The sequence below is a fragment of the Prionailurus viverrinus genome, chromosome A1 (assembly GCF_022837055.1).
Source record: "Prionailurus viverrinus isolate Anna chromosome A1, UM_Priviv_1.0, whole genome shotgun sequence".
In the NCBI taxonomy this organism is placed as follows: Eukaryota; Metazoa; Chordata; class Mammalia; order Carnivora; family Felidae; genus Prionailurus; species Prionailurus viverrinus.
The window spans coordinates 79237940-79261761 of record NC_062561.1 but is presented as its reverse complement, the minus strand read 5'-3'; the positions used below and the strand labels follow the sequence as shown (position 1 = coordinate 79261761).

At 42.1% G+C, this 23822-nt stretch overlaps 1 protein-coding gene across 1 annotated transcript in view; it reads right to left on the bottom strand.

Annotated features, from left to right (window-relative positions):
* Positions 1–23822, bottom strand: part of MYO16 (myosin XVI) — a 611926-nt gene that overhangs the window by 379939 nt on the left and 208165 nt on the right. The window contains exon 4 of the mRNA XM_047874837.1: positions 22338–22481. Coding sequence (XP_047730793.1) covers positions 22338–22481 — 144 coding nt within the window. The remainder of the gene's footprint in view (positions 1–22337; positions 22482–23822) is intronic.

Sequence of the window (23822 nt, the reverse complement as noted above, 5' to 3'; positions counted from 1 at the left end):
GGGGCGTGTGTGCGTGTGCGTGCGTGTGAAGCATCTTCTTAGTTTTACATTCCTACGCCTAATCACCAGATGTCAGATTTCTTATCCTGACGGTAGTTATTATCCTTTAATGAAAGAAGGCATTCCAAATTAAGAAAAACGTGCATCAGTGGGAACAGCTCAACCAAGATGTCATATTCGTGCGATACAGACTGTGAGGCAAGTCCTTCGGTTTGGTTTTGAGACCATCAGTCATACGGTGATCGGTTTCCATCGGGCAAGTGAAAGCAGTCGATGTTATCTATGCCAAAGCCCACTCCTCACATACTTTCTGCAGTTGCGGCCTGAACAGTTCCCACAGGGAGCCCTGAGGACATTTTCTCTAAGGAAGGCCACCCCACCTCCAGTTGTCCTCACCTATGTCCCTAGAGTATTGGAAATGGAACTCAAATACATCAACCCCCCACCCCTCCTCCCAGACCGGAATCTCACCTCTTGCCTATCAGATAACCTATGAACGCATAAGTGCACCTTTCTTGTAAGCAACATTTTCCTGGTTTGCTTTCTGTAACAATTTAATGTCAGTGAATATCTTGCCAATTCGTTCATTGAGTAGTGATTCTCTAACACATGAATACTGAAATTGATGGCATCTGAATATTTGCTTAATTGGCTTCAGCAAATACCACTTTTTATACGCCAACACTTTCTGGCAACTTTTTATCTTGGTATGATTTCAAATTCAGTTAAAGCTGCAAGAGTAATGCCAAGAAACCCTGTGTACCTGTTATGAGTTGAATTGCGTCCCCCTACCAAGAAATGTGGACGTCCCAGGGGCCTAGTACCTGTGAATGTGGACTCATGTGGAAACAGGACAGGTGCAGATGTCATCAGGTGAGTTAAGAGGAGGCCATGTTGCAGTAACTAGTGGGACAAGTATTCTTATAGGGAGAGGGGCTTTGGGGACGCACACACACACAGAGAAGGCAGCCAGGTGAAGACAGAGGCAGATATGGGGGGCGATGCAGCCACCAGCCAAGGACCAGCAGGTGCCCCCGGGAAATGGACCAGACAACTCCTTCAGGTTTCAGAGGGGACGCGGCTTTGTGGACCTTGACTCCACCCTCCAGAACTGTGGAATGACCAATTTCTGTGGCTTTAAGCCCTCACACCAGTTTGTGGTAGTTTATTACGGCAACCCCAGGAAACCAATACTCTGCCCTCTACCCAAATTCGCCAATGTATACTTTCCTCCTACTTTTGCACTATTTTCCCCAAATCTCTTAAAAGTGAGTCAACAGGCACCACACATCCCTTTAACTCTAATGTTTTAGTGTATATTTCATAAGAATAAGGATAAGTCTCATGCATACAAGTTATCAAAATCAGAAAATTTAGCATTACTAACTACTATTACCTAAACCACCCTGCACACCCAAATTGGCGTTACCTTTTCCAACTGTATTGTTGACCGCTATTTCCCCAGCCCGGGAGGTAACCCACGATCCCCTGGCACATGTACTTGTCCTTTTTCATTAGTTCCACCCAATTTGGGACACCTCTTCAGTCTTCTCAAGACCTTCTCTCATATGTGTTACGAGGTTTTTGGCAGGGAAACCAGAGAGGGGATAGCATATTCTTCCCATCATACCCTATCAGACAGCACAGGATGTCCCTTGGTCCCATCAATGATGAAGTGAACCTTGATCACTGGCAGGGGTGAGGTTTGCCAGGTGTTTGCAGGGCAGAACTGAAACTAGGAACCCATGCGTGCATGCCCATATCGACAGACACATGAACGCCTGAATACAGGTCTTCCTTACAAGAGAATACCAACTCACCCAGGCAGACGGCATGTCAAAGTTAGAATCCGGCATTCGTTAGAGTAATAACTGATTTCAATGGGAGTCAGTAAGGGATGGTAACACTACATTCCTGCGTGCTGGAAAGGCAGACATTTGAACGAAACCTTGATGAGGAACAGAATATTTACACAGTCTTCAAATATCCTGCCACAAAATATTCCACTTACATATAAAAATGTTGGCATCTAACCTGATAGGAAAAATAGAAAATTCTGTGAGTGAATGTTTTGTGCTTTTGAATTGCAGATGGGTTCTCTTCTTTCTATAGAAACTTCTGCATTATGTGCTAGCAGGATAAGATGAAGGCTGTCCCAGAGGAATGTATAATGCGCAAGCAATTATTTTGGGTCACAGCACATGATATTAGGAGTTTGCAAATGTTCAGTTTAAGGATACGGGGAACTGTATGGTGAGATCACCCCAACTTTTTCTCAAGACTTCAAGGGCCTGTGTCATCCAGACCCCAACCCCTTAAACGTCCAAATGTTCTGAATTCACTTGACCAAAAATACTGTATTTGGGAAGCGCGACAATATTCACTGCTGAACTATTCATGGAGTCTCATATTAACTGAACAATAAAAGTTGCTATCCAACAAGAAATGCACATTCAAAACAAAGAAACACAGATTTAGATAAGAACAAGAAGTCTAAATGGGGTTTCTGAAATAGAAGAAGTCTATACATTTTTAATGACGTATTTCCGCTATCTTGCATTCATTGAGATGGTAAGTTTAGTGACACTATTCAAAAATGGAGAGTGGTGAGGCGTCTGGGTGGCTCAGCCACCCAGCTTCTGGGCATCTGACTTAGGCTCAGGTCATGATCTCATAGTTCATGGGTTTGAGCCTCACATCGGGCTCTATGCTGACAGTTCAGAACCTGGATCCTGCTTCAGATTCTGTATCTCCCTCTTTCTCTACCCCTCCCCTGCTCGTGCCCTGTCTCTCTCTGTCTCTCAATAAGTAAATGTTAAAAAAAAAATTAATGAAAGTGGAGTATCAGCCTTCAGAGAGCTGCAAAACAGGGACACATCTGTCAAGGAGTGTTTGAGTGAGAGGTAGCAGGAAACAGGAGAAGGGAGGGAAGTTCTCCTGGTGTCACAGAAGCCACGCTCTGAGTTCTGGGTTACTGTTTGCCGATTTCAGGACCAAGGACAAAACACCTAATTCTGTCCATCAGCTTGCAAGGTGGAGCCAACTCTTACTACTTAATGTAGATGCCAGTTAACCTCGGTATAAATGTATGCAGTACCCAGCACAGTGCTGACCTACAGCAGCCACTCAATAAACTGTACCTGCACTAATAAAGGTAATCAAAAAAGAAAGAGTATCTTATTAAATACAACATTTGTGGGTGGGATGCCGTGGTGGCTCAACTGGTTAAGCGTCCGACTTCGGCTCAGGTCATGATCTTGAAGTTCTTCAGTTCGAGCCCCGCGTGGGGCTCTGTGCTGACAGCTCGGAGCCTGGATCCTGCTTCGGATTCTGTGTCTCCCTCTCTCTCTGCTCTTCCCCCGCTCATGCTCTGTCTCTCTCTCTCTCTCAAAAATAAATGAACATTAATTTTTTTTTAATTTTTAAAAGTACAGTATTTGTAAAACCACCATGGGCTAGCGTCTGATACGTCACCCACCCCTCTCTGCGTGCAGTATTTGGCGGGGCCCTGAATGCAAGCTCCAAACAGCATGGGCAGAATGCAGTGGCTGAAGGAGAGAAGGAAGGGCAGTTCAGCCCCAGCTCCTTGAAATGCTGAGGGTGGCAGATCCGGTCTGACTCCTTCCCTTCTTCCCCTCACTCTTACCATACGATACATTTGACAAAAGCAGCAATGAGGAAGCAAAATGATTTCAAAGGCAAGAAATGGTTCTAAAGCTCCATGCCCAGACTATGCAGCCCAACGGTGGTAACAGCTTCAAGTATAGCATCTGAGGCAAACCAGAAAAAATGCCAGAATGCCCTGTCTTATGACCGTTACTGACAAAAAGGCAATGTGCCCTGAGGTATATGTGAGAACTCTTTGCAAATCTGTTCCTTAAAGAGAACCCACATGGAACAAAATACTTTGGTGAAAGATTGAGTAGAAACTTACAGGCACTTCTGAAAGAGATCTCCAAAAAATCCATCCGCTTCGCTTATTTCCAGGTAACTTACCACTTAGTTTCTTTGAAAGTCTGTCCTCCAGCCAGTGGCCCCGCAAAGCACAACAGACCCTTCACTATTGCTTAGGAGCCATTATTTGCAAACGAAAAGAAAACTTCCTCACAATTCTGCCCCATCTTCAAGGACAAACTCCAAAGAACTGCTAAAGCTTCAAACAAATCAGAGCGAAGATAGCAAACCATTTTTATAAAAAGATAAGCAAAACTGTAAGAGTCCCCCCAAAATGAAACTTAACATCACTGAACAAAAAGAATAACAGATACTGATCCAAAGGGCAATCAAATGCAAACAGGAATAAGACACACATGTTCTCATGAAACACCTACTCTCTATGCCCTGCATCATTTTACATTTATCATTGCTGTTGAATTGGGAAATCGAGCAGAGATGCTGTTTTATGAGGTACGTTCAGCAAGCAACCCCTCTCCTTCTGAAGGAAACAGGTGAAGAAACTTAAACCTCAAAACCTCAACACATTCAATTGCCATCTCTCTTCCCAAAGCTCAGCTGAGACATCATTGTTGAAAGCCCTGTGGCAGCCAGGAAGGAGGATGTCAGGTGGGGTGTGCACCAGCAGAAACCTGTAACAGAGCGGATTACCCCGGATGACCGCCAGTGAACGAGGCCACGAAGGAAGAACCCATCATCTTGCCACAGGACATCCCTCCTGTACTTGAGTCGGACCAACCAAGGGACCGTGGGGCTTCTATCCGCCCACAATCACGAGAACTTAGGGAACTGAACCAGAAGATTCATGCATCTCTGGTCTCAAGCAAAGACTTTCCCATGGGTTCCCACTGTTTAAGCAGAGAGAGAAAACTAAAAGCATTTAACTTTCTCCAGATGCTAGAATGTTGGCAGATAATGCAGGAGGCGATACCATCGGGGAATCCATTCATTCATTAGGAACTATGTATTAAGCCTTTATTATAATTAAAATGTACTTTGATTTTTAAATGATGGTAAATCTTTATGGTAATAAAAATCTCAAAACCTGTATTACAACCATTTAAAATTTTATAACAGTTGAGATGATACTGGAACACATTTTTACAGCTCCCGCTGTAAGCATTCTGAGGTCAATAATTATTACGCTGGGAGCACATAAATGTTTATTGTGGCCCTGCTGTCATGCGAAGTTACCACCCATGTCAAGAAAACAAAACATGTAAGAAAGAAAGGGTAGTTGTAAAATGCCACGTAAACTGGTGTGGATGGCATTTACAGTCACGCTGGAGAAGTCTGTACATGTTTCCACATATGACAGCGGTTTAAAGGGACACAGGGGAGGACGGGCACCTAGCAGTGGGCAGACCTGTTAGGGCTTGGGTCTGTGGCACCAAGAGCTGAATCCCCATCTGCCAGACAAAAGATGAAAAGCCCAAGTGTAGCGATATAAACATAGTTATTTAACACGAAATAGATATTGCCATGACCGTGAATAATAGTGTTGTAAAAACAGAGAAAGTAACGAAAATTTGGATAAAATGTCTAAAGTAGGAGAATACTTGGGGCGCCTGGGTGGCTCCGTCAGTTAAGCATCCGATTTTAGCTTAGGCCATGATGGCAAGGTTCATGGGATCAAACCCCACATCGGGCTCAGTGTTGGAAGTGCAGAGCCTGCCTGGAATTCTCTCTCTCTCCCTCTCTCTCTCTCTGCCCCTCCCCGGCTTGTTCTCTCTCTCTCTGTCAAAAATAAATCAACATTAAAAATAAAATAAAATAGGGGCACCTGGGTGGCTCAGTCGGTTAAGCGTCTGACTTCGGCTCAGGTCATGATCTCACGGTCTGTGAGTTCGAGCCCCGCATCGGGCTCTGTGCTGACAGCTCAGAGCCTGGAGCCTGTTTCAGATTCTGTGTCTCCCTCTCCCTCTGCCCCTCCCCCACTTGTGCTGTGTCTCCCTCTGTCTCAAAAATAAATAAAAATTTTTAAAAATTAAAAAAAATAATAAAATAAAAAATAAAAGAGGAGAATACTTAAATAAGGACATTTATATGACACAACTGCGTATTACTAAACCACCATGTAGAAGAAAATTTTAGGACCTGGGGATGTGCAGAAAGTGTATATAAAAAGAAAAGCTACCAATACATACATGTACACATCATATCAGGTAAATTCTGTGTAAATTCTGACATGTGGGGAGGGGAGACACAGAGGACAGAACACATCAAAACATACTCAGTGATTAGCTCTATGCGATGGAATTATTAGTGATTTTTAATTTTCTTCTTTACATGTATGGGTTTCCTTCAATTTTCTACAATAAATGTGTGACATTTATATTGAGAAAAGTATTCTTCAAAATAAACAATGAACAACACTCTGAAACAAGATGAAAACACAGGACTGTTCTCTTGGGTCCCGGATGAGTTTCAAATCTACTAAAGTCAAAGGTGAACAGTAAAACTTTAGACAAGTCAATGATTATCTGGCAAGCAAACCTGAGTAACGTTTGAATCAATGAGTGGCCACGATATAATTAAAGGTCAACCATCCAATTAAAAGATACAATTTCATAAGGAACCACGGTGAATGAGTGTTTCCGAGAAAAAGCTGAGACAAGAAATCATGGGTTCCACGTTAGTAAAGAGCCCCCTATTGAACATAATTTGAACATAATTTGAAGGTATTGAACATAATTTGAAGGTATTGTGCAATTTGCTTATATTACATGTCCTACTAAGCCACTCATTTATTTCTATTCATATCATGGTTTTGTGTGAACCACACAATATTCATTGACAAAGACCTTGCACGAAATGAGGCAGTGTCTTTCTACCTCACTGATTTTCATTTAATTATTCTCTAATACCAGTCAGTGTTCCCTGCTTTTTAAAAGGCTTATTTTCACTGAGATATCACCTCACACCAGTCAGAGTGGCTAAAATGAACAAATCAGGAGACTACAGATGCTGGAGAGGATGTGAAGAAATGGGAACCCTCTTGCCCTGTTGGTGGGAATGCAAACTGGTGCAGCTGCTCTGGAAAACAGCGTGGAGGTTCCTCAGAAAATTAAAAATAGACCTACCCTATGACCCAGCAATAGCACTGCTAGGAATTTACCCAAGGGATACAGGAGTGCTGATGCATAGGGGCACTTGTACCCCAATGTTTATAGCAGCACTTTCAACAATGGCCGAATTATGCAAAGAGCCTAAATGTCCATTATTGACGAATGGATAAAGAAGATGTGGTTTATATACACAATGGAATACTACTTGGCAATGAGAAAGAATGAAATATGGCCATTTGCAGCAACGTGGATGGAACTGGAGGGTATTATGCTAAGTGAAAGAAGTCAGGGAGAGAAAGACAGATACCATATGTTTTCACTCTTATGTGGATCCTGAGAAGCTTAACAGAAGACCATGGGGGAGGGGAAGGGGAAAAAAAAGTTACAGAGAGGAAGGAAGGCAAACCATAAGAGACTCTTAAAAACCGAGAATAAACTGAGGGTTGATGGGGGGTGTGAGGGAGGGGAGGGTGGGTGATGGGCATCGAGGAGGGCACCTGTTGGGATGAGCACTGGTTGTTGTATGGAAACCAATCTGACAATAAATGTCATTAAAAAAATAAATACATAAAATAAAAGGCTTATTTTGTTCATCCGAACACTCCATACTTTGCTCAGAGAAAATACAGCCTTTTCTGGTTTTGTTTACCGGCAAACTGTGAATATGGACAATTGATATTTTCTGTCCCTAAATACCTTGCGTTAATGGTCCTCATGTGTGATTTATCTCTGGTGCCTTATGGTATCAGCTCCTCTCTTTCTTTTTCTTTCTTTAGTCTAGCATATTCTATTACAGTTTTAATGTTCCACACTGCGATATTTATACACATACGAAAGGGAAATGACACAGAGTGTATATGTGCTTGCGTTTGAGCTTGGGACACAATTTGAAACTTTCCTAGCATTTACTTCCCCACGTTTGAATGACTAGCTTCTCCCATTAATTCCCACTCCTCCATCCACAAGGAAACTCTCCAGCCATGTTTCCCCTGGACACTCACGACAGCACCAGCTTCTGGCTTGCCTTCTAAATCTGGCTCCTCTCTTCCAGTTTTCTCTGCAGCCTCCTGTTTCTCTAACAGTCTTTTAATTGGTATACTTTGGACCATCTTTCAAATGTTTTTTCACTTTTTTTCATTTCTTTTTATTAAAAATTTTTTTTAATGTTTATTTATTTTTGAGAGAAACAGAGACGAATGCGAGTGGGTTAGGGGGAGAGAGAGAAAGGGAAACACAGAATCCGAAGCAGGCTCCAGGCTCCGAGCCATCAGCACAGAGCCCGACGCAGGGCTCGTACTCACGAGCTGTGAGATCATGACCTGAGCCGAAGTAGGACGCTCAACCAACTGAGCCACCCAGGCACTTTAAATGTTCTTTCATTTTGACTGGGTGACCTGATTTACTCGAGGGCTTCTGTTCCCATGTGTGTAGATGAGACTCTCTCTCTTGAGTTCCAGAAACAATGCCTCCTGGACATCCCCCGGTGGATCTTTCATGGATTCTGACCTTGACATGTTCAAAAAGGAATGCATAGCCCTCCCACAGAAAACTTTTTTTCTCTGATGGTCTTTGCACCACCCCTTCCAATTTCCCAAACACAGATGGCTTGGAGTCATTTTTAAATTCCCTCTCCTTCTTTGATGTTAAACGACCCACATTACTACTGATTTCACCTTCAAAATATAACATCAGTATTTCCTTCACTCTCATCACCACATCCTAAGCCCAGAGTGACTCACCACCATTTCAGGTCATGTTCTTGCAAAGGCATTGCTTCCACTGAGGGGCCTCTTCTGTCTTAGTCCACGTGTGCGCATGGCCACGGGGGTGAGGTCCACACACAGCCTTACCCCATCCCAACCCTCACCCGAAGCTGAGATTCGATGTGAGGCACGCATAAAAATATTGATGTAAATATATTAATATGTATACACTAAGAAACAAATTAGTGTTTATGCTCAGTTTCACCTTCTTTCCTACACAGTATCCACGTTTAAGGCCAAAGACGCTTTGGTTGCTCTGTTGCTCATGTATCCTTAGGAGCCAGCCTAGCACACAGCACACAGTGGTCCCTCAATAAAAAATGTATTTAATGAATGAATGAATGAATGCACATAATTCGCCAGAGATATTTTTGAAAATAGTGTTTCCATTTTTATCCTGAGTTTGAGGAGAAGACTCCCTTGCAGCTTATTGAGAATGGCTTTTTTTTAGGGGCGCCTGGGTGGCGCAGTCGGTTGAGCGTCCGACTTCAGCCAGGTCACAATCTTGCGGTACGGGAGTTCGAGCCCCGAGTCGGGCTCTGGGCTGATGGCTCAGAGCCTGGAGCCTGTTTCCGATTCTGTGTCTCCCTCTGTCTCTGCCCGTCCCCCGTTCATGCTCTGTCTCTCTCTGTCCCAAAAATAAATAAACGTTGGAGAATGGCTTTTTTTGTTCTAAAATATCATCAGAATTTGTACTAATCCAGAGCATAGTACGTGCGAGAAGAAGCAGGTGAATCTGACTGCCGTAGGAAAGGTTAAACCCGTCAGGATTCAAGGATCCCTGAGCAGATCCATCAATGGCGTTGTGCCAGGTGGAGAGGTGGCTTCCTCTCCAAACCCAGCCCCAGACCCCTGGGACAGTTCAAATAAGTCTTTCGATGAGATGATGTGACAAGGTCCCTGCCAGACTCTGCAATCCCATAACCCTATTCCATGTTTTGAGGTCTCTTTCGCATCTTCGTATCTGCAGTTCTCAGATGAGGGTGCAGAAGTGGTATAAAAATTATAAGGCAAAGAAGCTATTTTCACGGTATTTACAGTTTATTTAAAGGGTCCAGTTAAATTTATGAAATAATCCCCACTCTCATCAAAGCCCAAGAAAGGCAGTAGATACAGAAGCGTGGCAGAAATGGGACGGACATGAATTTTGGAAACAAACCCCAGGTGGATCCTCACCTGGTTGTGTCGCTGGCTGTGAAAACCCCGGGCAATGACGTCATTAAGACCGACTGTCATCTCACTCGGAGAGGAGACGGAAGTGAAGTCTCTTAAACTATTCTATTGTTGAGAATTTCTCGTTATCAGCGACCTTCCAATTAACTCTCCCCAATCTCAGACTGATGCTCTCAAAGTTCTGTCCCTGCACATTTTCACTGCCGACTAAACTCTGCTCAGAGGAGGTAACAGAGGTGAGGGCACTGGATCCTGGTGGAACCAGCCCCTCACACATCGATGTCCTTTCTCCTCTCCAGCTTCACTGAGGAGCTTCTGCGACTTTTACCTGCATTTCATGGCACAGTATCTTTTTAAGAGATGTCTCCCAGGTGTCACGGTCAAACGCATTTGGGGTCCCTGCAGAATCTCTATCTTAGAACTCCACACCGCCCCAGAGCACTGTGAAGCCTCCACCTGCTGGACGGGTCACAGTGAGACGGGAAGCCCTGGGCCAAGTGCTTGGGGCACTACTGAGCTAGACTGAGTCCCAGGGACAGTCTGTAAGGACCTCATCAGGAGGCACCTGGACTGGGGATGCCCAAACCCTTTTCTTTAATGGTAACCCTTTTTTAAAATTTTTTAAATTTTTTTTTAACGTTTATTTGTTTTTGAGACAGGGAGAGACAGCATGAACGGGGGAGGGTCAGAGAGAGAGGGAGACACAGAATCTGAAACAGGCTCCAGGCTCTGAGCTGTCAGCACAGAGCCCGACGCGGGCTCAAACTCACGGACCGCGAGACCATGACCTGAGCCAAAGTCGGACGCTTAACTGACTGAGCCACCCAGGCGCCCCAATGGTAACCCTTTTAGTTACCAGTTTCATTATTTAAGAATGGAGGCAGGTGGTAACTGTGTCCCCACGCATGAGGGCAGCAGGACAGGTGAGTGTCAGAACCAAGGACGTAATTCTAGAACCGATGTTTGCCGATTCTGAGAACCAGTTCATGTGGAAAGCAGCACTCTGGCCTGGACCTACTCCTCACGGCCTCTAAAGGGAGGGCCCCGTGCTGCACAGGCTCACAGCTGTCATAGCTGTGTTGTCTTGTGCTTCCTGGAAACATTATTTTATTTCTGCCCCCAGCCTTAGAGTCATGTGGAACCTGCCATCAAACACTTCTCTTGCTTCTGTTACTACTTGCAGATTTATTCCCCTTCTACTCCCTCTAGGCTGACAGAAAATACTGGATGGTGACTGGATTTTTCTATGGCATCGTTTTGGCTTGGCTCCCTTCTTTTTTTTTTTTAATTTACTTTCTCAAGCCAAAAAAGTTATCTTATCTTTTATTATATTCCTTATTCCTATATACACTCCCACCTGACTCCTAGTCTGCCAAGTTGCAAGCCAGAGTTTTTAGTAAAAGTCTTCAATTATTACAGAAAAGGGTGAAAGCACTTCCGTCTGCCAAATGGTTCCCACACTAGGTTTCCTTGCATACTCTGCGTACCCCGGGCGGTCAGACAGAGCGAAATTCAAACGTGTCTTAGTTTTTCTACACTTTTCCCACATCACATCTTTCCTCCTCATTTTCCTTCTCAGTTGCCAGGTAAACGCAGATTGCTGATTTCTCCTAAATCTCAACTGGCCAAAGATTTAATAAACGGCATGAAATGACATGTGCCCACCAGACAAAATACCAAAATCACATGAATGATAGCAAACCAGGGGATAAAGTGTGTGTGTTTTCTGAGACACAGTGTGTTTTCTTACTCCCACCCCATCTCCACAAAAACAACTAGCAGCTATTCAAGTTTTAACACGGAATCCTGAAATTCTGTTATATTATCTGCAAATTACACAATTCTTAAAGTTAAAACCTTCTTAGGTGTTAGGATTTTTTTTTTAAACACAGACTACAATCATTAAGGGAACACAGCCTACCAAGTCTTTCAAAGAGTGATTTCATTTGGCAAGTCCTGGCTCAAGCTTTCTGAATTAAATTTTATATATATATAAATGTATATACATATATGCATATATAAATATATATACATATATGCATATATGTATATATAAATATATATATACATATACGCATATATGAATATATATACATATATGCGTATATGTATATATACGCATATATGTATATATATGTATATATATGATATCATAGAAAATTATAGATAGAAATTATATATATTAGATATCATAGAAAATTATAGATAGAAATTATATATATTAGATATCAGAAAATTATAGATAGAAATTATATATATATTAGATATCAGAAAATTATAGATAGAAATTATATATATATATATATATATCTCATAATATCTTCACTGAAAATGAAAAAAAATCTAAAGACTAAATTACCTAACATCATATTTCTGTGAATATTAAAATACCCAGATCTGGTTGTTGTAACAGATATAATATTGAAAAAGAAATGAGGGTGTCAAGAATCATGAATGACAACAATGGTATTACAGGAAAGCATCACCAGAAATATGCACTGTTCTGGGTGTGTGTTTACGAGCCCTCCCAACACGAGCAAGCAGTGAGCAGGATCCTGGTACAATAATGTGCTTTTCCAATGCGGTTTAAGGACTGAATGTTTCTTTAAATTTGACTGTGAAGGAATTTCTTATCTTGTGGAGCTTGATTTATTAATAAACATTGCATCCAAGTCCCCGGGATGAGTTCGGAATTAAGTAAAAAACACTCTGTCACCCACAGCTAGCAGCCAGTATGGCGGTCAGGCGTGCTCTTCCAATGGAGGTAAAGAGGGAGCCGTAATGACCGGGATCAGAAAACCAATGTTTCTCTATGCTCATGGGAATGTCTTGACCCTTTCCTCTTCTCTTTAGCTGAACAGACTGTATGAAAATCTAACCACCTCAGAACTACGGGGTCGTCGAAACAGTGATCACTTACAGAAGTGGTTCAGTGCAAGTCATTGCTAATAAAATATAAACTCCTAAGCAATGCTACATAGAGGGCACACAATAGGGGAAAATCTGCATGGGATACTGATCATCGACCTACAGGGAATGAACATCGAGAAAAACACAACTTGAACCAAAAGTCAAGGCATATGATAGCAGGTTATTTTCTTTCACTGCTCTATACACAATCCAGCGCTACCTACGTAGAAAGCACATTCCAAATCGAAAGGCAGTCATATTGTATAAGGACTCCCGGGCTATGACACCCACAAAGGGGTGATATTTCATCATCCCAAAGCCGTTCTTGAGATGTAACCTTGAACACAAGGTCGGGGGGCAGGGGGTGAGAAACGAAGCAGAGCAGAAATGCCACATGATGCTTCTAAGTAAGTACTTCCAGGCATCTCTGACCCTACAGTAGCCCACGTCCCACACAAACTTGCTGTGGGGCATGATGGCACAGCCCTTCTCATGCAGGGTTCTGGACTTGGCTACTCTGTCAGTCTTCCAAGGACTGAACTATTAGATGCACTCCAGAGGTACAGGCCAGCCATTTCACATGAGGAGTGTCTTAGAGCATCATGGTGTAATTCTTATGCTGAAATTCAGTTGGCAACAGCTAGGAAAAACTCAGTTACGTGCTTCTAGTTTAGAAAGAGCCAGATGCGTAGACATCCGTATCCGTCCTCAGAGCTCTCTTTAGTTGAACTTCTTCCACTCAGTCATGGAGGAAATAAAACTGATGATTATGTTCCATTGTAAATAGCAGCTCTTTTAAATTACAAATCACTCATCATTTTTAAGCATGAGAAACTCGAAACAGCTGAAATTCCCCAAAAGTATTACAGCATCTAAACTCTAGAACACTGTGCAGCCTCTAAATACACGTTTCACAAAATACTTAAAAACATGGAATAATTTTGCGATATTGCAAAGAAACTGTATGGACTAAGTGGGTGCTACGCTCACCCCCACAAAGAACCAGGAAGCTGTGCATTAAAATGATAACGTTGACTTTCTCTGAGCTGTGGGATTGTGGGGGACTTTTATGTTCTTTTGGTTTTTCTATATTTTTCAATGCTTCTGAAATAAATGTGAATTGCTTCTGTGATTAGAAAAATATCACATCTTGGGGTGCCCGGGTGGCTCAATTGGTTAAATGTCCGACTTCATCTCAGATCATGATCTTGTGGTTCGTGGATTTGAACCCCACATCGGGCTCTCTGCTGACAGCTCGGAGCCTGGAGCCTGCTTCGGATTCTGTGTCTCCCTCTCTCTCTCTGCTCCTCCCCTGCTCACGCTCTCTCTCTCAAAAATAAATAGACATTAAAAATTTTTTTTTAAAAAGAAAAACAATATGTCTTACTAAAAGGACATTCAGAAATTAAATCTAAATGCTTTACAATATTAAATTATTAAATTTTTTAAATTGTCTTAAATGTAGATGAAAAAAGGTTATAATGGAAAGCACTTTTGAAGAAGAAGTATAATTTACCAAAAATGGGAGCTTACATAAATGAACAGGGAAGCCTAAGGAAGTTTTCCTTATGCCTTGGACGTGGACACATGTGTGTCTCAAACTTTCCAAGCCTGGGAAAAACCAAAAGGACTCATGTTTCTGCCAGATGCCTATGAAAGTGTATTTCTCTGTCCTTCAAAGAATTTTATGTCAAGTCATAGAAAAATCACGAAGCACACACTATTGCCCGTTTTCTGAAATCCCTTTCATGGTCTTAGTCCCAGTGAATATTGAGTGAGAATTTTCACCGTAAAGTCAGGATGGGTTTTCACTATCGATTTTAGTGATGGGAAGGTTTAGGCCGTGGTAGGACGTACAACAAACAGAAGTCAAACTCTTAGAAACACAGAGAAGAAGGGTGGTCACTAGGGGCTGGGGTCGGGGAGATGGGGAGCTACTGGGCAGAGAACCAGCCTCCAGTTACAGATGGATGGATGTGCTTTCAGGATCTAACATACAGCATGGTGACTTTTGTACACTTGAGTTTTGCTAAGACAGTAGATCTTCCTACCACATTCTTACCACAACAGAAAAAGAATTACTGGCCACTACGTGAGTTGGTAGATGTATATTAATTAATCTGAATGTGGTAATCGTTTCACAAAGTATGCTTATATCAGATCATCACGTTGTACACTTAAAAAATATACAATCATGGGGCGCCTGGGTGGCTCAGTAGGTTAAGCATCCGACTTTGGCTCAGGTCATGATCTCACGGTGTGTGGGTTCGAGTCTCGCGTCAGGCTCTGTGCTGACGGCTCGGAGCCTGGAGCCTGCTTCCGATTCTGTGTCTCCTTCTATCTCTGCCCCTGCCCTGCTCACCCTCTGTCTCTCTCTCTTTCAAAAATAAGCATTAAAAAAATTTAAAATATATGTATACACAATCATGTTTATCAAGCATACCTCAATAAAGCAAAGAGGCTCTTGGGGTTAATGGCCACGAACAGGGGCTAAAAACCTGGATGTCTGCCCAAGTTCCTTTTTTGACCCACTTGCCTTCAGATCTAGTGAGATAAATTAAGTAGGGTAAACAATAAAATGTGCCTCCCGAGTCCATCACAGCGATGCCAACCGTGTTCTTGGCAAGGGCCACGCTGTGGTCCTTGCGTGGACAGCAGCTAGCCTGGCCGCACCGAAGCGTGGCCAAGAGGTGATAAGTGGGTCAGCAAACGCACACTGCTCTTCAGAGAAGCTTGACTATAAAAATGAGAGAGACACTGAGGTGACAATTACAGGAAATACATTTGATCAGGGTTTTCCTTATTTTCTGAATTAATGGAAGATCCTGGGACCTAACTATGAATTTAAAAGAAGAGTCCAATAGAAAGACCGTGGAAATGAGAGATGAAAAAGTGAGGAAGAAATCCTTCAAAGGGTGGAAATTAGTTGAATCTAGAGAGGACGGATGAGCACATAGTGTAGAGAGAACGAACACACACCTTTTGGAATGGAACAAAGGCTGTGAATAAATGTGGGGGGGGGGGGGGAAGGAATCAACAGTTTGTTGGGTGAAGCCAAACACATTCAAGCCTGAAAACTTATTTTGTCAGTGGAGTTGAAGGCAAGATAAACTGTTAAGAAAGAGGTCGAATATCATATGTAGGGTCATTTACATAAAAAGATGGGGCACCTTGGTGGCTCAGTCGGTTGAACGTCCGACTTTGGCCAGGTCCTGATCTCATGGTTCATGAGTTCAAGCCCCACGTCGGGCTCTGTGCTGACAGCTCAGAGCCTGGAACCTGCTTCAGATTCTGTGTCTCCCTCTCTCTGCTCCTCCCCCACTCAAGTTGTCTCTCCCTCTCTCTCTCTCTCTCTCTCTCTCTCAAAATAAAACGAATAAATATTAAGAAAAAAAAATTTTTAAGTTGATAAAGACATCAGCTCTGCCACAGGTCTTGGAGAATCAGACTTACCCTGAACCATCTGGAATTATAGCTCATTTTCTAGGGAGAAATATAATCTTAAACAGCAGGGTGCCCCATGTCTTAATATTTAAATCAAAGTGATGGGAAAGATAAATTGTAACGAAACAATATAAAAACTCCATACTAGTATAGAATGGTCCAAGCAACTAACGAGTAAAGTCTGGGAATGAGTTAATTTTGACCTCTCAGTTGAAGCCACTAACACAAAGTAAGCAACATGCTTTTGAAATATCATTTACTGTTTCAGTTATGACAGAATTGTTAGTTCCCAGAAACTAACACCCATTAAATGCGGCACCCATTAAAATGATCTGGTTCCACACTGCCCACCAGACACGGTCCATGACACCCTCTATCCAACAGGCAAAAAAATCGCGAACATCAGACGTTCAAACACAAAAAGCCAAGGATTGTTGTTCAAACACAACAAGCCGTGTGCGTTGTTGCGGCCAATGGTAAAGATACTGCTGAGCTCCCCTTAGTAAATGATTGTCCACCTGCTAACATTTTCCCTGCACCTGATTTCAAGGAGTGAAAAGCCCTTGAAATATCTCCTGGGAGCATGTAACAGAAAAAATTCACCATTACCCTGGGGCACCTGGGGGGCTCAGCTGGGTTAACTGTCTGTCTGGCTCTTGACTTTGGCTCAGGTCATGATCTCGCAGTTCTGTGCTGGCACTGCAGAGCCTGCTTGGGGTTCTCTCTCTTTCACTCTCTGCCCAGCCCCTGCCTATGTGCTCTGTCTCTCTCGTTCTCAAAATAAATAAATACATTTTTAAAAAATAATAAGCAAATAAATAAAACTAATTAAAATGACACTGTATCCTTCAATTGTCTATTACTCACTTCTTGTAATTATGTATCAGAGCTACCCTTTATAGAGTAAGATTTATTAAATAATGCCAGGACATGTGGAATATCAAATTATAGCCTCCCAAGTTTTTCAACAGGAAAAGAGAAAAAGCCCGAGATGATCTGTCAGTAACACGGGTGAATCATTTTCTCCAGTATAAATAAGCACCCCGCAGTGTTTGACTCAATTAAATTATTCTCCTTTCAAAATAATGAGCTCCAAATGAAAGGGATTTGTTTCATATGGTTCCAAATGCCACGGGCTGTTACAGTGTTCAGATTTGCCCCCGCTTTGGAAGGGGCCGCACTGCGCCATCAGATGTGAAAATTCAGAAAACCGCAATAAATGCAAATCTTTTATCCAAAGTCACATGAGGAAAGAGGGGAGAAGAGAGCAAGTGGACCCAGAGACCACCCTGAGCGCAGTCCCGTGGCACCTGATGGCAGAGGGAAGCCGGCTGGTGAGCCAAGTGCCTGAGCAAGTTCTGAGCGTATCCTATAAGCGCTCACTCATCGTGTGCTTCCAGACATGACGCAGACACATACATGTATAAACATGTTGGAATAAATGTGAAATCGAGATTTTCAAGAGAATAAATCCTGACATGACTGGAGTTCATCAATTATCAGCTTTTGAGATTTATTCCTAATAGAAAAGCTTCTTAAAATCTGGGAAATGGCAAATTACCTTGAAATTATTAAAAAAAAAAAAAACCAAGGTGAAATATTGAGCTATAGAACATTAGTGTTCGAATATGGTGCAAATCAGAAAATATTTTCAAAAAATCAGATAATGTAAGATGAAAAATAAAAATGTACATATGGGAGATGCTCAACAATCACTAAAATAAGGTAAGTAAAAGAAAATTCTCAGTGGACAAACTATTATGATATATATTATGTTATATATATAATTAAATGCATGTATTTATATATAACATAAATATATATGTATATATATATTTATATATAAATATAAAAAATATAGTGCATTATTTTATTGGGACCCAAAACATTTAGATTTGAGATTTTATTCTATTATATAACCTCTCTGATATCGGATTCTTTGCATAAAAATAGAGATTATATATTAAGTGTGTTACTCACATCATAGAAATACTCTATTTTCCCAGTGAGGTATTTGTAAAACTTCGAGGAAACTGCAAAGCCCTATTTACTACGTGCTCGAAATTGTAAAAATCATATTTCTTTTTGGTCTAAGTTTTGAAAAGTTACTGCAGAAACCCATCATTTTCTTGGACCCACCCCAATTCCGAAAATATACTGGGTTTAAATGATTTCCATTTCATACTTAAAATTCCAGAAAGTATCAATTGTCTTGCTTAGTAATAAACACAGTGGGTCCTCATTATTCCTGTTTGCCGAATTATTTTGTAACACCAAGATGAGCACTTCGGGTACACGTCCATGGCCATTCGCGCACATGCACGAACATTCCGGTCACCCAGTGCACATGCTGGGAGCCGAGCTTGTGTGAGACGATGCGGCGTCTTCTTGGTTCAGGGTCGTAGTGAAAAAAAGTCTTACTGTAGTCTATTTGGTGCCATGTTTTTCACACTTTTGTCCTTTTGTTGGTGATTCTGTTGCTTAAAATGAGCCCCAAGCATGGTGCTGAAGTCCTATCTACTGCTTCTAAGCGCAAGGAAGCTATGATGAGCCTTATGGGGAAAATATGTGGGTGGATACACTTCCTTCAGGCATGAGTTACAGTGTCACTGGCCGTGAGTTCGATGATGTTTATTAATTATCAGTATATATTTAAAATGTGTCTTTATGGGGTGCCTGAGTGGCTCAGTTGGTTGAGTGCCCGGCCCTCGATTTTGATTCAGGTCAAGATCCCAGGGTCGTGGGATCAAGCCCTGTGTCAGGCTCTGCGCTGGGCTTGGAGCCTGCTTATGATTCTCTCTCTCCCTCTGCCCCTCTACCCATCTCCCCCGCTCATACTCTCCCTCTCTCTCTCTAAAAATAAAAATAAAATAAAATAAAATAATAAAATGGTGTCTTTAAAATGAAAGACATCGAAAACAAGGTTCATACGAGGGTGCCTGGGTGGCTCAGAAGGTTAAGTATCTGAGTGTTGGTTTAGGCTCAGGTCATATTCTCAGTTTCATGGGTTCGAGCCCAGTGTTGGGTTCTATGCTGACAGCTCGGAGCCTGGAGCCTGCTTAGGATTCTGTGTCTCCCTCTCTCTCTGCCCCTCTCCCACTCATGCTCTGTCTCTCTCTCTCTCTCTCTCAAAAATAAATACATATTTTAAAAAATTATAAAAAACAACAATGGGAATGACGGCCTTAGTAGTCCACTCTGGGGACTTCTGGCTCTGTATGAATTCTAGCATTAGACATATGACAACAGATCACAAGGACTGGGGTTCAGATTAGGACACCAAACGGTCTCAGACACTATGTTCCGGCCTGCAACATTTGCACTGCCCTCTCTGAGCACTCGTCCCTCACCTATCGAAGGCAGGTGAAAGCTAGCACATATGTAGTAGGGTGAATTAATCCCTATGAAGCCTGTAGAAAAATACCAGGCACATATGAAGTGCTGTATAAAAGTCAAGTATTAGTATCTTCTAGAATTTTGTAGATCATTTGGCAAGAATACTGACAATATTCACAGTACCTAAACCTACTCCATAATAAACACAAACCACTTGTGATCCAATTAAAGTAGGAATGTTCTAATGCTGTTCAGGATACGACAGCAACACACACATTCACACATCTCTACTTAACAAAAACCCACAATACGTAATTATCTCAACTCACCGAAACCTTTTTTTTTTATGTTTATTTATTTACTTTTGAGGGGGTGGAAGAAGGCAGAGAGAGAGGAAGAGAGAGAATCCCAAGCAGGGTCCGCGCTATCACAGCAGAGGGCTCGAACCCACGAACCATGAGATCACGACCCTGAGCCGAAACCAAGAGTCAGACACGTAACCAACTGAGCCACCCAGGTGACCGCCCCCTTTATAAAAATATGTTTATTTATTTATTTTTGAGAGAGAGAGAGAGATGGAATTGTTTCTCTAGACAACGATTTCCTGACAATCTTGAAAAAGATGATTCAGATGCTTTTAACACAAATTCCAACCCTCTCGTCTTCGCACCAAAAGGGGCAGGCCATCTGTGACTCGTGTCCCTTCTCTCAAGCGCTAAATCCAATCCCACACCAAACACGGACAGCCTGACCTTGCACACGTGCAGATGCCAGTCACGTCCCACCACCCCACCGGGGCTAGCCTGGCGGCTGACAGCAGGGTGCTAAGTGCCCCCCATCCTTCCCCTCCGCTTGTTTGTTCTCAACACAGCAGGCAGTGACCTTCTCAGACATAAGTCCGATTGCATCATTTCTCCACCCAAACTCTCCAAAGGATCCCCGAGTCACCTGGGGTGAAAGGAGATTCCAATGTCCCGCCCACTGGTGCCAGCAGATCCACCGCCTGTGTCTCCGACACTGGCCCCCCCGCCCCCACCCGCCGCACTCCAGCTGCACTGGTTTCCTTGCTGTTCCACAAATACAAGGCCCTTGCTATCCCCCCACACCCTGCTCACCTCGTGACTACCCCTCCATGTGGCTCATGGTTCACGTGTCACCTTCTCCATGAGGCCACCCCTTAATACTCTCTACTCCTCTCTTCTTGTCCTTCCAGCGGTTCTCTGTGGGTGACATCCTGTGTATTTGACTCATTTGCGTGTTTGTCCTTCTCCCCGGTAGAATGTAAGCCCCACGAGGCAGGGATTTCTGCAGGGATTTCGGCTACTTTTGTTCACTGCTGACCCTCTTGGTACAGAACAAAAGGCACTCAAATATTTACGCAGTCTCTTACGCATCAATAATCTTTGGAAAACAGAGAGAATATTGGACAATGCGGTGCTAAACTAAGTACAATGGCATTTAATACTGGAAACAAAATAAATCTCTCGTTTGGGGTTGTTGATGGGTACACGTTTCTATAGAAATTACAATTTTTAGGACAATGTGTTTCATCCATATTTATTTAAAAGTAAATTATTCCCGTGGATGGCTGGCTGGGCTGGCTCTTAGATGGTGGCAGACTATTCAGACTGGCTTAAGCCACTAATCAAATTTCTCAGTCTCACTTTACTTGCTTTCGTTTGTTTTTGCCACGCTCTATAACATCCAATGTCTTTTCGCCCACTGTGTAGCACCTAGAACATAGTGGTTATTCAACAATGATTTGCTGAATGAATGAATAAACTGTAATTTCTTCAAAGGCAGGAACTGTGTTGAAAGTGATAGTCAATAAATATTAATTAAATGCTCGGTAAATGAAGGTCACTAAGATAACTATCAGAAATAGAACTATGCATACAATGTGAGAAAAGGGAACTGCAGAACCAGGAAAATGTTAACTCGAAAACTATAGATTTGACCTCCAGCTCATACATGCAGTAAAGTCAAATTCTGTTGCTCAGTTCTGTCTGTTAAAGACACACAATGTCATCAGACATTGAGAGGCACATGTTTTCAAAAAAATCCTGCACAACTTCTTAAAACCTTTGTTAGAGCTAAACTCACCAGAAAAAAAAATCCCCAATCCTAATTCCAAAATAATTAAAGTGTGGTGTGAGAGTCAATGTCAGCGTCTAAGCTCTACCCGAAAACAAGAGCGACAAGTAAATCTAGTGATTGTTATACTTAACGTTTTCATTTCCTCATAAAGAAATGTTGCAGATACTTCTTTACTAGATGTCACCAAGAGGATAAGATTTAATAGATACCGTGTGTCTAGTTGGCTAAAAATTAAGAACAGAATGGACTGTGGACTTAATGAAACAACACTTCTCAAACCATTTTAGTTAAGACTGATCTGCAAATATTAAGGCTTATAATTTCCCAGAAAAGGCAGCATAGCTTCACATGACATCTGTGCAATTTGTTTTATGAACTATGTGACCCACAACCTTAGTCTCTAATTATCTGGTAATTCCAGGAAAACAAACGATCACACTCACACACACACACACACACACACACACACACACACACACATTTTTTTTATCAACCAAAGTATTACATATTGTGAAATGTTACTAGTTAAATACACAGCCTTTTATATGCCATCGAATCATCAAATGGTAATAAACCACATTGCTTTACTTACTAATATAAGCAGCAGGACGATGTCAGGGTTATCACAAGCACAGGCGATGTGCATTGGTGTCCAAAAGTCTTCATCCTGGTGGTTGACATTGACCCCTCTGTCAATCAGGATCTCTGCAATGAAGGCATTATCATACCGAGCGCACTGAAAGAAAGAAGAAAAAAGGAAACATATTTCAAACAGTGATAAGGTTTATTGCAAATGTCCATGAAAAAAACTCCACTGGCAATCTAGAGTTTGAGAGATGGGGCTAAATGGAGAAAGAATGTATTCATGTTCTCCAGCTCACGTAAGGGGCACGTGGAAGGCTCAAGGGGAAATTACATCCATACACAGTAGAAAGAAAAATAAGAAAATAAGGACAGACATTAGGAAGGGGGGGAGATTTTCACTATTTGGGTCCTCTTCTCGTGTGTGTGTGTGTGTGTGTGTGTGTGTGTGTGTGTGAACAAACTTTATTATTTTTTATATGAAATTTATTGTCAAATTGGCTTCCATATAACACCCAGTGCTCATCCCAACAGATGCCCTCCTCGATGCCCATCACCCACCTTCCCGTCTCTCCCACCCCCCATCAACCCTGAGTTTGTTCTCACTTTTTAAGATTCTCTTGTGTTTTGGTTCCCTCCCTCTTTAACCTTTTTTTTTCCTTCCCCTCCCCCATGGTCTTCTGGTAAGTTTCTCAGGATCCACATAAGAGTGAAAACATATGGTATCTGTCTTTGTATGACTTATTTCACTTAACATAACACTCTCTAGTTCCATCCACATTGCTACAAAAGGCCATATTTCATTCTTTCTCTTGCCATGTAGTATTCCATAGTGTATATAAACCACATCTTCTTTATCCATTCGTCAGTTGATAGACATTTAGGCTCTTTCCATAATTTGGCTATTGAAAGTGCTGCTATAAACATTGGGGTACAAGTGCCCCTATGCATCAGCACTCCTGTATCCCTTGGGTAAATTCCTAGCAGTGCTTTTCATTTGTAGATAAGATTATCAGAAAATCTTGGACAATTTACCATAATTATCTTTCTGAAATACACATTTCATCACATGATGTTTCTGCTTTAAAATGTACAGAGTTTGTCACTGACCAAAGAATAAAGCTTCACTACTGTACTGTATCCAAGGCAGACATGACCCTTCACGGTCCTTCCGAATTCATCCCCCATCATACTGAAATGCAACCCTCACACCAGTTGCATAGCACAACTAAAAACTCCACAGTGCCAACTTGTAACAGCGAACTATTATAATTTCGAAATCTTCTAACATAAATTTTAATCACTGTATAATACTTGGCTTTTTGGAAATTTCATAGACTACTAAATGAAACTCTCCAGGAAATTGTTTTGCTTCTTTTATTTACTATTTATAGGTAAAACTCATAAAAATATGCTGGTCAGTGCTGGCTTCGCGGGTGCACGATCTCTGCAGTCATGCGTAGATGGGTCCTGGACTGGGTTTAATGCTCTGTGG